General features: G+C 34.9%; 1 protein-coding gene across 2 annotated transcripts in view; it reads right to left on the reverse strand.

Annotated features, from left to right (window-relative positions):
• LOC150099527 (uncharacterized) overlaps positions 1 to 14,065 on the reverse strand; it is a 79,414-nt gene that overhangs the window by 29,365 nt on the left and 35,984 nt on the right. For both annotated transcript variants that reach the window (XM_090403414.1, XM_090403415.1), the window contains 2 exons: positions 11,145 to 11,250; positions 9,054 to 9,647 (listed from right to left, as the gene is read on the reverse strand). In XM_090403414.1, the coding sequence (XP_090259540.1) occupies positions 9,054 to 9,647; positions 11,145 to 11,250 (700 nt within the window). The remainder of the gene's footprint in view (positions 1 to 9,053; positions 9,648 to 11,144; positions 11,251 to 14,065) is intronic.

A 14,065-nucleotide genomic window follows, 5' to 3' on the forward strand; every position in this document is an offset into this window, starting at 1 on the left:
ATGCTATGGTAGGGTAGCCTATGATAACATCACATCACAAAACACTGGAAACAAATTTATTATTATTATTTTTTTTCTCTAGACTGTCTAGTTTTCGAAACAAACCGCGTTACTAACTCCACAACAGTAATCAATGTGCAATTCCTGTGCCTTGACAAATTTAGATACTTTTCTAGTCTGCTTAAGTTGGTGAGCAAGAAAATAATCTGAATTTATTTCAGATAACTACAAGTAGCATTGCACACAGAATCAAATGGCAACTTCATCCAAAGCTCAACCGCGATTGGTTTTCGGCACGATGCCTTCAGTTTAAAAATTTAATACTGTCTAGTGTGTTAATTATCACACACTACACAGTATTTTTGACCTTTAATTGCATGTGTTCCTTGGTTGGTATTCCTCTTTAAAAGTTCTGAACCACGTGGTAATTACAGAAACGGAAATTACTATCTGCATAAAAACGAGCGCCATCTATGCTATTCTAAAGTAACCAAATCTAATATTTTATAATTATGCAATAAAAATTATGAAGCACTTGAAAGTCCAGTACCCGCTTTTTAATCAATATTTTATAAGTCAAATCATAACATGCTTGCTCGGAAATTTTAATGTTTATTATTTGTAGTCAGTTCTTTAAAAGAGTAATTTTTATTATGATTGAGTTTTATAATATGCGGTAAGCCTGTAGACTTCAGTAATATTTTTATAATTCTTATATAATGTATATTGTATAATTATAGTATTGTTCATGGTGTAAACCTCTCTAGCTCACTCAACGAGTGTAATCATAATAAACTAAAATAGAATTCAAATCTTACCGTATTCTTTAACTCGAATGAAAGCTATATAGACGTTTCCTACTCAATATGGAACTTTATAATTAGTTATAAGATCCTTTTAAAATAAATATGCAATTAAGGTTGTATTCAAAGTACTGTTCATAACCAGAAACTGATTTCTTTTTTCATTTTTTTAAATCCCCGACAGTACGTAGTTTTTTCGCGATGTCTAGTAATGCGACTTGCCGCGTCGTCTGCTAGTCGCCCATAACAGCTCTAAACACACAACTGTTAATCACGCCACCCTAAAATAGTGGCTTCTCCAAGCACGTGTATAAACGCTAGGAAAAACGAAAAAAGGTGGAGCTGACTGCGCAGAAAATTAAGCCGGTTGTTGCGACCCACGTGGTAATTACAGAAACGGAAATTAGTAAGGCTTTAGAGCCTTAGAAATTACTATCCGCATAAAAACGAGCGCCATCTATGCTATTCTAAAGTAACCAAATCTAATATCTTATTACTAATTATATGAAGAGCCAAAGGCTTCAATTCTCAGACCTGAAATTTAACTTAATATTTTATAATTATGCAATAAAAATTATGAAGCACTTGAAATATTTTAATTGTTTATAAACACTACACTGAATTATGTCCGTTTGCTTACGCAACACATTAAAAATTTAAAACGCGCTTAGCATATGACATAAAATTAATGCACCCATAACAAATAACTCTTCACTTTCGCGTAAGTAAATTATCCGAGTTCGTACCATTAGTAAGTAATATTTTATGAAATAATTATCGTATTATATGTACTGTCAACGTCCTAGATAATATGTGCATTCAAAACAGAAGCATAGTCGTTCCAACGAAAAATCTTTAGGTATAAATAGAACAGAAGGATGAATAACACCACGTGCCGATTCTTACCGACAAAAGAGGAATCGGCACGTAGGCGGAGCAAAAACACACGTACCGTGCAGTCAGCATTTATTCGACACATATAATGGCAAAATCTTAAATTACACAAGCCACAGTTAAAACTTAAGTACTGAATGTCTGTAGTAAACGTGAGCTCAGATGAGATAAATGAACGTGGAAAAGTAGCCAGTTATTTCAGAGTTGAACAGTTGGTTGGTTTAACGATTTATTGTGTAATAATTCATACCACTGGTAGATAAGTTTCAAAAACTTTGCCGCTTAGTCTGTTCAAAGAAAATGTTAATTTTGTTTGGATATTACAGCTGGATAGATAGAAAGAACAAAAATATATAAATAAAGCGCAGATATTTCACCTGGAGTCTTTATAAAAGCTGATTTTTCTACTTGGGAAGGGATGCTACTGTTCGACTTATGTTCTGTACAGAGGATGCCATAAAACACCTCCAGAAAAGCTTCAAGGTACAAAAACAATACGGCGCTGTAGGACAGTGGATGACAACGATGCCCTCCCTATGGAAAGCCCTGGGTTCGAATCCGTCTGGGAAGCGAAGAATTTATAATGACCTATCAACTGAAGATGATTTAGCTAGTTGCATAAGGAGCAAGGGTTTCTACAGACGAAGTAGGAAAGGAAGACTGCCATATCATTACCAAAATTGGGTTTATAAGAAGTCTATATGCCAATGAGCTAAATACTTAATTGAAAGATCGAACAACATTTCTAGGGGAAGGAGACTAAACAGATTTTTCATTTTTTTTGTCTAAAAGGCAATGGCTAGAGAAAAGAGAGAAGACATTGTTCTTCAATAAATAAAACAATTTGATAATATAATACAGTAATGTTACATTACAATAAAATATCTTGCTCGTTATAACTATTCTTACAGCGCCTGCGACATACTCCAAAAAAAGAAAGACCGAGTTCAAAAACTTGTCAAATGAAGTCAAACGTTCATGTTAAAAGAAACGAAAGAAGACAAAATAATCAGTTTTAAGTTGGACTGTATATGAACTGTGACTAGATGTTGGTTATTTTTAGTGCCTTGAACTAAAGTATACTGGATGCCAGCTGAAATGAATAGTATTCGTGGAAAATACTTGAGAAAAAAAAGCAATAAAAAAGTAATTAACTGTCGCTGTGCTAGAGCCAGTTTGTAAAGAAAGAGACATAATAGATTAGCCTGATTCTTTTTTGTATGTTATTTCTACCAATAAAAGCTTGTAAACCCATAGTATATTACAGTAGTGTTGTGGATGGGTTAAGATAATCCAAAACCCTTGCTCTAGAAACCAGATAATGTTTTCATCTAAAGACAAAACATACTACCACTGCAAGACTTAAAACCACAAACTTGTTGGAAGGCGGATATGCTATCCTGTGAGCTAAACCAGTTGAAAGTTGAAGTTGAATTCGCTCTCTTACAATATTTTGAATCTTGATGTAGTTACCTGGAAATGTCCTGCAGATTTTTAATAGGAGAAATTTGTTAAGGATGGCTCATTGTTAAAAAAAACAATCTTGTCTCGCATACGTTTTCAAAAGTGTTAAACTACAATGCAACAAACTGAAATGTTTCACACAGATGCTAAATAAAGTAGCCAATCCCTGACGAAAAGGATTTTGTTACCCCAATTTCGTAGCATGAGAATATGGGCGTGCTGAAGACTTCCTATTTGTTTCGCTAATGGAAGTTCAAACTAAACAAAAACGGTAAATTTATAGAATAAAATGCAATTAAATTTTTATGTATCCTTATTTCTCAACATAATCGCTGTGGTCCATATTGTTGACCCGATGTGCGATTCTCTCTCAAATAACTCTTTAGTTGTGGACAGCGATCAAGCCAAGTCGAATCTCTGTAGTGGGTGGTCCAGTGCGGTCGAAACCATGGGGTAAATCTCCTCATTCATTTACACGCGTTTCTGTGAGCCCATATATTGTCATATTGGAGGAAATGCTGTTGCACGTTAGAATGAACTCTCCAAATTGTGCAACACTCCAACGAAGTTTTGGCAAGAATTCTGAATGCAGAATCGCGTCCCAGAAAGCATTGCTGAGGATTACAACTAAGATATGTACATCCAACATCAATATTGGTGTCTTAACTCATCCCCATAAACAATATTCATTCGATGAATATCAAGTGGTGTATAAATTTTGGTGTGTAAAAATAATGAATCAGTAAAGTTTAATTCGCATTGCCACGTGGATATATTTCTTAAAAAGAAAGGAGGCATTATTCTTCAAAATTCTTCCTAAACGTAGCATAAAACTCGACAACTTAATCTTACAGTTGGAAGATAAATCTATGGCGTTTATCGATCTTTACAACTTACTAACGACTTTTTCAAAAGAGAGCGTTAAAAGAGTTAAGAATGGGATTAATAATCGTTCGTTTTTATGAGTGGTAGGCCTACAAACTGTACCACTTATAAGAAACTAACTTGCTTACGATGAACGTGGAAAAAAAGATACTTAGAATTTCATTAAATCAAATAACCAAAAAAGAGGCCGATTTCAAACAAATACTGAAGACAAAGTAAGGGGGGGGGATGTCGGAGAGAACTCTGCGCGTTTATCTATAGAGAAAAGAATTATTTGGCTTAGCATTTCCCAATCACAAATTCATTTAGAATATTTCGAAAAATGCTCGTCTTATGATGAAACACTTTAGGGTCAATTCCTTGGTTTCATGTTACTTGTCTCGGTCTGTGTCCAAAAATTCTACCGATAAAAATCTTCCAACATGTGTTTCTGAAGTATGACTGAAAGGAGAAGTCTCTTGTTTACTCTCTTTTGCTAATGGCAAAAGTCCAGGTTTCTGTCATCCATGAGCAGACCAAGTTCCGCATCCCCTGTTACGTGGGAAGGCTTTCTTGATTTATTGCCAATTACTTTTCACGATGCTCAAACGGGAGATTTCTCAGACTTTTATGAAACATTCCTAATACAATTCTGTCTCGACATCCTATAAACAGGAATGGAACATCACTGACACGAGTGTCATATACAATGACTTGCGAATACGATTTTGGATGAAATACTGACAATCACCAACAGTTTTAGCTGGATACGAATGCTTTTAGAATGGATTCTGTAGTATGCAGACATAAAGAACCAATATTAATATCATATTAATGGATTAAACTTTGAGGGTGAATGAGACCTCCTAAAAATTGATATTAACCTTGTTTCAATTGTGGAACGATTATCGTTTTCTCACTTGCATTGAGGACGAGACTTAATAATCCCAATCAAAAAAGGAACATCCAAAGCTTATTGCAAGAAGATATAAAAATTATTTACGTCAACTATAAATCATGTAATAGTATAAATATTCAAATTTATGAGTGAAAAAGTAGGCTTGGTCTTGGCATTATACAAATCAAGTTAGGATTGTTTATGGTTTTAGTTCATTAACGTATACGTAATGAAAACGCCTTCATCCATATTATTTCTTGTAGTTTGGATAATAAAGAAACTAAGCATAAAAATGCATCGCGTGGTGGATTACCCAATCGGCGCACTAGGCACGCGCGCCTAGGGTCTCGTCGTCTCGAGGGGCTTTCAAAAATTACATAGGAAAAAGATAATATGCCTCTATAAATATAAAATTATAGAAGAAAACTAAAAATATAGATAATATAAAAACTTGCATTAAGACATCAACTAGTTGCAAAGACGATATTGACACTGAATATTTTGAAGATAAGGTTTTTCATTTTACAAAATTTATCAAAGAAGAAGGTACATCGTGTCCTCTTCAATGTATAAAACAATAATAGATGGTTTGCAAAGTACATTTCCTAACGTAGAGACAATCTTAATTTTTTTTTTTTTTTTTTTTTTTTTTTTTTTTTGACTTTACCAATAAGCAATGCTAGCGGGGACGAACGTTCTTTTTTCGGTCTTAAAAAGAATAAAAAATTACTTAAGAAAGACTTTAGACTCATTTCAATGATTTATCTATAATGTTTATAGAAAATGATAAAGTTAATATATTAAATTATGATAACATTATCGATCAGTTTGCAGATTTAAAAGCATGAAATGTAACATTGTAAGTTGTAATACTAACTAGAAAAATTAAATAACTAATTATAAATAAAGAAAATGCTTGTTATTAAAAATATTGTTATTATTTAAGGATTTTATTGTCTTTTTAATATAAAAAGCACTATTACATAAAGGGCCTTATAACATAATTGAGCCTAGGGCCTCAAACATAAATTGCTACTGATCGATGATTAATAAATGTTACGTCTCTTTCTCTAAATTCAGAGAATTTACAATTCGAAGAAAAATAGAACACACACACACATACAGAGAAAAAAAAATTTGCGTGTGTGTTCGCATCGCCGACATGAATGTTTACGATTATCTTTAGGCGGAAAATAAAGTTTATCGCTCAGTGTGAGACCTGAAGTGGTTCGTGTTTGATCTTTAGAGCAGGAGTTCCGGATTAGTTAAAGAATAAAAGAAAAATTAATAAAATAGTAAAATCCTTAGCCAACACAGAGAACTGATGTACTATAGATTTACAGCTTTTGGTGTGAAGGAGTCACATAAAGCAAAAAATAAGGTTAAACCGAGTAAACAATTAATATGTATTTATAAACAGACAGACCGATCGGCCTTCAGAACACACGCAATTTATAGACAAGAAAATACTGTTGTTGGGGTGACGGGCGGTAGATGGCGTTGATAGTAGTAGTGTCGTAGTAGGAGAATTAAGTAGTAGTGGAGAGGGTGAGATGTATTTAGCGAAGTAGAGTAGAGTGCCCTTCCGCGATGAGTCCTTGGACTCCCTGGAGGTGTCACGTAGTAGTAATAATAAACTGCAAAAATAGGAATCATTTGCATGAACCATTTTAACAGCTTCTGTTTTCTTCCTTTATAATCTGTTCCAAACTAATTAGTTCACAATCAATTCAACATGCTTGTAATAAAATTCTTTTCACAGATATTCTTTTTATTTAATCAAACCTAAATATTGTCAACTTACAGATATGAATGGGGGAGTGTTTCAATATAAGTTTCGGTTCATTTATATTGTACGCATTACTTAATAATTAAGAGTTTCGCACATAATCTATATCGTTGTTGAATTAAGCTAAGAATTATCACCATAAACCTACGATGCTCACATGCATTAATGTTCGAAAAAATAACATTAAATAAAAAGTTTATTAGAAAGTTACGCTGCACACAACATGACTGTTGCTACTATTATTACTACTAGTATTGATCCGCCTTCGGTGGAAATTCGCAGAATCATAGTTCAAGGTTAAATACCTCGGTCATTGCTCAAGAGGTCACTCGATCAGTCATTCGGTGAATGCGTGGAATGATTTAGTGCGGAAATGTAGGTGGATACAAAACTTCGACATTCTTAATATTAAATCTAAAGGCCATGCTAATAATCGTAAGCTTATTCTTGCTTGGGAATGATGTCTATAACATTTTTTTTTTTTATTAAAATAAAATGACCCATTTTAACTCATGAAAAATGAAGCTGCGATTACGCATTCATCCACATTTCGTGATCAGTGAGCTGATCACAAAATGTGGAATGCAGTAGCGCCATTTTGGTTTTATGAAGCGAAGCTGGATAACGCACTTGTTGAAATGTTGAAGATGACGCTTAAATTAGACATATCTAATATAAAAGTAAAGAATTCTATCACTTTCCACGAAAGCTTAAAAAAAAAAAAAAAAACGCCTTTCGATATATGGTAATGTGATACTTAAACAACCATTGTAATCCCCCCCCTTTCCCGCTCCTAAATTTATGAGTGACTATTCTGGATACTGTAAAACAGCTTTGAAGATGGTTGTTCTGGCAAGAAGTGTGAAAAATAGGTTGATCGTCTTTTCCTTGCATGCAATATCTAACAAAGTGCAAAATAATTATATGCGCTGATATTAGACAAAACTGTCACTAGCGATTATTTAACCATCATTGCTAATATGCTTAAAAATGTCTTATTTATGAAGAATGAGGTGTTATTGCCCGTAGGTGGATAGTAATATATTATAGATAACTCTACTGGAAAAGTTCTTATAAATACAATAAAAACAGTTCTTAAAGGGAGATGGCGATGTTATCTATAACCCTTTGTTAGTAATCACGAGACTCGTACGACTCAAGTATTATATTGACGCATTGTAAAATGTCAAATAGCATATTCAACTAGCTACAGATTGATACTTTGGTACTGATATTTTACATCCTTGCAAATAGTAATATTTCCATAGTACGAAGGTTCGGTAAAACTACGGATGGAAGTTCCGTAGCGTGAGGGATATTGATTTCCTTTATATTTTCACTGGACATCCACAGATGCCGTATGGTCACTCCGATGCTCGGTGATTGCCACACCAGGCCTCGCCATGTAGTCCTGTTGTATGTTTTTCTAGAGGCTTCAACTCTCTGAAGATCAGTCACTCCACACACACACACACACACACACACACACAATCCATCTCATTGACGGTCTACCCCTTCCTGTTTTTCCAGGAACTTTTCCGTCTATTACTGTTCTAAGCAGTCCTCCTTCCATCCTTTCAATGTGTCCAAAATATTTTAACTTTCTTCTGTCAATATCCTTGAGGGGCCTTAAAGTTCTATTGATCTTTTCTAACACCCATTCATTTGCACGCCTTTCGGTATATGATATCCTCAACAGTCTTCTGTAACACATCTCAAAATCAACTATTCTTTTCTTATCTTCTTTAAGTTCCAAGTCTCGCATTCACAAGTCGCTGTTGGAAAAACAACTGTATCCAAAATCCTCAACTTTGTTCCCATGGAGATAGATACATTCTTCCAGATTTCCCAGAGGCTATAAAAAAGGGTAGTAACAAAAACCGAGGTTGACGATGAAAATGTAAAGGTTACAAAAATTAAAATTTTGTGAAAGGTAGATGAATAACATGCCAATATAGGTATGGTACAATTACCACAGCCATAACTTCCAATATTATCGATTATTTATTAACAAATAGCATTATAAAGAAGGAAATATATCTCTATGGAAATCACTGATGTGTTTCATTGTTTCTTGTTAGATTTTCAGAAATGTATCCGAGTTTTTACTAATGCTAAAAATTAACTCCTTTGCTTTTCCTCTGAGGGACAAACACTAGTATGCAAATGAAATCTAAATGCGATAAACAAACCTGAATTTTTAGCAAATGTTCATATGCTACGATCAAGAGTTAATCGGTTGTTTTGATTGTGATGTTAGTCGAACAGAGTCGCAAGAAAAAAAACGTTTCTTGACTTGATTAAACATTGATCTTTTCATTTATTACATTAATATACTCACCGATTCCAAAGAAGAAGAAAACGTTGATTTCGTGAAATGCTGTTCATCCAGAATACTTTTGGTATCCATTGGAATAGGAGATGAACTTGACTGCCACGATTTCTTAATTTCGCTCGTTTCTTTTTCGATTTTTTGAATTTTAACCACGTTAGGGGAAGAGTCCGACTGGATAGTAGTTGTAGATGTCATTAATGAACCACCAGGTTCTTTGAATGTCGTCTCTATGTTGGAGCCGAAAGACATGCGAGGAATATGGCCATTGACCATAGTGGTTGATGGCAGAAGGGATTCCCCGCCATCTTTAATGACTGTTTCGTGTTCCTTCTTCACTATTGTCGTTTCCACATTACCTTGTTTTTCGTGGATCGTCTCGGTTGTGTGTTTCTCGATTTTTTTGTCGTCTTTCGTTACTTCCTGCGTAACAGATTTAGCAGACGTGTCACCAGGAGCATTAGGCGTAGGAGATCTAGTCAAATTTGGACTTCTGCTTGGAGAAAATAACCTGGATTTATCATCAGAGATTTTCTGTACCTGTGTGACATCTGGTTGGACGGATATGGAATTGATCCGCAAGCCATCGCTTGCATCGGTTACCTAGAGGGAAAAAAAAAGCACTGAACACAGTCTGAAAGAATGATTTAAAGAATTAAATAAGTTACCAGATCTTATTAAGCTATTTATTTAAGTAAGTTCGGCTTCTTTAACTCACCAGACCACACAGCAAAGCAATTTGGCTTAAACATATAAAACTAATATTTGTTGTGATGGATTTCATCCTATCTACATACACTGTGGTGGACATCCTTTGCTTTAGAAGAAACATTACGAATACTACTATCATATGTGGCCTGTACGTCTGTATAAGGTGAACATCCATTACCCAATATACATTTAGATATAGATCTGCGTACTGTTAATGATACCATATGATAACATATCAGTAACCCATCCATTAGTGACATTCGTAAAATACTGCATCATCCAAAACCAACAACAGGTAACATTAGACATCTGCAAAAAATCTTGGAAGTGAGGATGCTACTTCAGCCAAGAAAGGAGCAGAAAATTCCAAAGAAGCTAACGTAATGGATCAAAGAGCACTCCGAAGAGCGGTTTGAAAATCTCGGTAGTTCTATGTAGAAAATATCAACTAGAAGTTAAAGGTGTCGAGGTTTGGCGACTGACAGTGCAAACTGCATTTGATAAAGAGCGTGAAAGCAAGCTACATGGTTTCCCTATCAGATGAATGAATGTTATATGGATGAACCCCCCCCACCCCCATGATGTATTTGTCATCTCAACTACGAAATTATATTGGGAGAGGTGTAATATTTGGACTTTTCTATTTGTATGGACCCAGACACTTGGGAAGGATGCATGTCTTCCAGGCACTACAAGAAAAAATACAGAAAAACACTTCCAGATAAAACAATGCTTCCTATATCGTGGAAAGCACAACCTGTCTCTTTCAAAACAGCAAACAGCGATGATCATGTCACACTGTAGATGCCATTGCGGCAAGGCAATGATGTGGGAAAAGTTGGCTGTTCTACACAAAATTCTAATCTCGACCATAACGAACAACTTTGGGGTGAATTGAAATGTTGGGTACGACCGGTTCATTCCTTCCAACAAGAATACGTGGACTAGTGGCTCTGTTTGAACGTTATCAATAGGTGTGCAACTTCTGTACCAAAATTCATTTTTTATGCATGATAATGTAATTAGAGGCTGGAGAATATATCGTGCTTTAAAGAGCATATGTTTTATTGAAGCAAGCTTAACTTCATTAATATCTTTCTGACCGCAGCATTTATTATAACTACCGAATAAATTTCAATTGGAATTAAAGATCAACTGCAGTAATAATCTTGTGTTATTATGTACTCTAATTTGAGGGAACTAATATCTAGATTCAATATTTGATTTTTTTTCTCCTCCAGATACAAACTGCCCATTTATAGCAGACTATTTTAGATGAAATATTTAGGAGCCCAAACTAAGTTGAATAACTTAGTTTGGGCTCCTAAATTAAAACAATAATGCAGTTCACTGTCGAGATTTAAACAAACTATAAATAGCTTGCATTACCTTTTTCAACGTCTGCTTAGTGATTTCCTCCTTGACAATTTTTTCTGTTGTTTGGCGAACAGGAGAAGGTGCGGAGGGAGCTACATTTTCTTTATTGGATACCCCTCTGAAAATGGAATAATACGTATTAATGAATTATGTTCAGTTATATTGCAATATGATTACTGATGCGTTACAACAAAAAAAAATCTCGGTGATTAACCGTTTACAAATATTTTAATTAAGATATTTCCTAATCATTTCGAAGAATAATAATTAGAGAAATAATAATGTAGTGTGTCAGCAAACAAAATGACCGTGCAATTTTTACAAGGTTGTTTTAACTTGAATGATACCACTAACAAATGTCATAACACTAACAACTGTAGATGTACAGTAACACTACACGTGGGGGAGAGAAGAATCCAGAAATTTTCGTTTAAATTACTACTTTAATTTCCGAAAAGGATACTATGTGCTCCACAGGAACGCTGAACATGTCAGATTTTATATTCTTAATAAATCGCTATATAAACTATTATCTAAGAAGTTCAGTTGTACAGAACTATTTGATATTCACTTAAACCTTTATTCTATATTCATAAATGCGTGTGCATACCTGGCTCTTTTGTTATACCTCTTAGCTATTGTCCATATAATAAAAATATGTAACGCTTAAAACAGTCAGGTATAACGATCAGAAGATTGTGTGTGTGTTTTGTCAGAATGCACACAAAGAAAGAAAAAAAAAACGTTTATTCACTAATCTCGTAGACCTAATGAGGATTCACAACAGTTTGGAAGATGTACGAACTAATGCTCTTTAGAAACATCTGAAAAATTAAAAACTGGTCCAAAAGAACAAATACTAATTGAGTTTATTTCATATTACTATTTCTACGCGATACTTTTAAATTAAACAGCGTAATTTATCGTTCTGAATTTTTTTTTGTAATGTAAATTCCATCCACGAAAGGTTGTAAACGGATCGCAAATTGAGTAGTGGCTGGGCTAAGGGTTAGATAATTCGAAAATCCTGCATTAGAAGACAGCCTCCGTAGCTCAGTCGATTTCGACTATGCCCTCTGATTGGAAAGACCTGGGTCGAATGCAGTTTAGGACGCAAAAACTCTTTATTAAGGTTTTTCACCTGAAAGTGTGTTAAGCCAATAGCGTATGGAGGTAGCAGAGTTTTTACTCCCGGAAACTACGGTTTTTCATCTCGCAAAGCAGGCAAACTGACCAGAAGAACACACACACACACACACACACACAGGAGATGACCTGCGGGTATAAGGATTAATTATCCTGTTTGTCCGATCTGGTTTAGAAAGTAGGAATAGTACGGTGCGTTTTTACGCAGGAAAGAAATAATTCTCATAATCCAGTGCAACCCTGCCCCGCTCATTGGCGGCTTGGAGTTGTGAGACCAAACTTGGTCTGTAACGAAGGGTTATCTAATTTTTAGCCATGGTGCAAATGTACTATGCTATAGGTTTGCAACCTTCGTGGGAAGGATTCACTTAAAACTATAGAAATATTCCCCCCCCCCTTCCACCGTACATTTTATTCATTCCTTCTGTGTATGTTGGATTCGAGAGAATATTTAAAAAATATTCTCTCGATTCCAACAAGAAGGCAAAGAAAAACACCGAATTTTCCTTCAATGTTTAGCCATCCTTTGACCTTGTAAGGAGAAGGTATCCTTTTCATTTAACTGTTACGCAACAGGGCTCTAATGAAAAACTGATGGCAGTCTCGACAGGTTAAATAAACCATTAGACTGCGATAGAGGCAAGACTCCTCCTGAGTAAAATCTAAAAAAACTCCTGGTCTGTACATGTCACTTTCTCTGCAAAACATTACCTCAAAGACTTCCGGCAGTTCTCTCGAAAATTCCATTAGCACTGCGTGTCTCGGCACGCTACGTATACAACGCTCCTCATTTAAGACTACCACGATACAATTTAAGAATCATTACTGTCTGAAAAGGATGAAGCTTTTGTGCTGTTGTGCAAGTTTAGTGAGTTACTATCTGCAGCATAGTAGGTCAATCTTCGGGTTGTCTGTCTTCGTTTTAAAATGAAGATTGGCGTGAGTAACGTACTACACAGACAAAAAAAAATAATAATAATAGAAATCATATGTTTGCCACAATGACTGTATTTAGAAGATTAGAAATTGTAGAAAAGCAAGAATTATGATAAGCTTGTTTTAGAGAGCTGAAACAAATTATTCTTTCATTTAACATGTGAACAATATTAGGATTGAGCAAAAATAAGGCGTCTACAACCGCGTGACCAAGCATTTCTTTGAAGGAAGGCGGAAACCGTTATGATATAGGTGAAAATCAACGCCCCTATAACTGCTATTTCACCGCGGTCTTACCCAGCCTTATAGTATTGAACAACTTAAAAAGAATGGTAGTTTATGGTGATTCTTGGTATATTCTGAGAATAATGATCGGAAGTGTTGTTACTGCACAGCGATAGTTCTGCGTAGGTAGAAGCAACATAATTGCTGTTTATGCAGAGGCATTTACAGGTTTTTTTTTTTTTTTTTTTTGCCTAAACGGGTGCTAGCAGTTATAAGGATGGTATCTTTAAGGATCACGCTGTCGTCCTAAAAAAAGCTGATTTCCAATACACTGAATTGTTCTATAAAAATTGAATGAAGTCTAAGAACTAGACTAATTTTTTGTTCTCATATTTTACAATCTAAGCAGACAAGTCAGCAACCTCTTTCATGGCTACGCTTAAACACACTATTAACATTCTACCCCTATGCACAACCAGCCCGTGCATGTTAACGCATATCGTGATGGGATTCCTCTCCGAATATGCCCGACAAAACAAAACAGTGAAAGTTAAAGATAGCAAAAATATCATACACGAGAATGGAATTAATTTATAATTTAAAAAAAACAAACAAACATAGCAGTG

Source organism: Typopeltis vanoorti, chromosome 14 (assembly GCF_054136105.1).
Source record: "Typopeltis vanoorti isolate ZY-2024b chromosome 14, IOZ_Tvanoo_1.0, whole genome shotgun sequence".
Classification (NCBI taxonomy): Eukaryota; Metazoa; Arthropoda; class Arachnida; order Uropygi; family Thelyphonidae; genus Typopeltis; species Typopeltis vanoorti.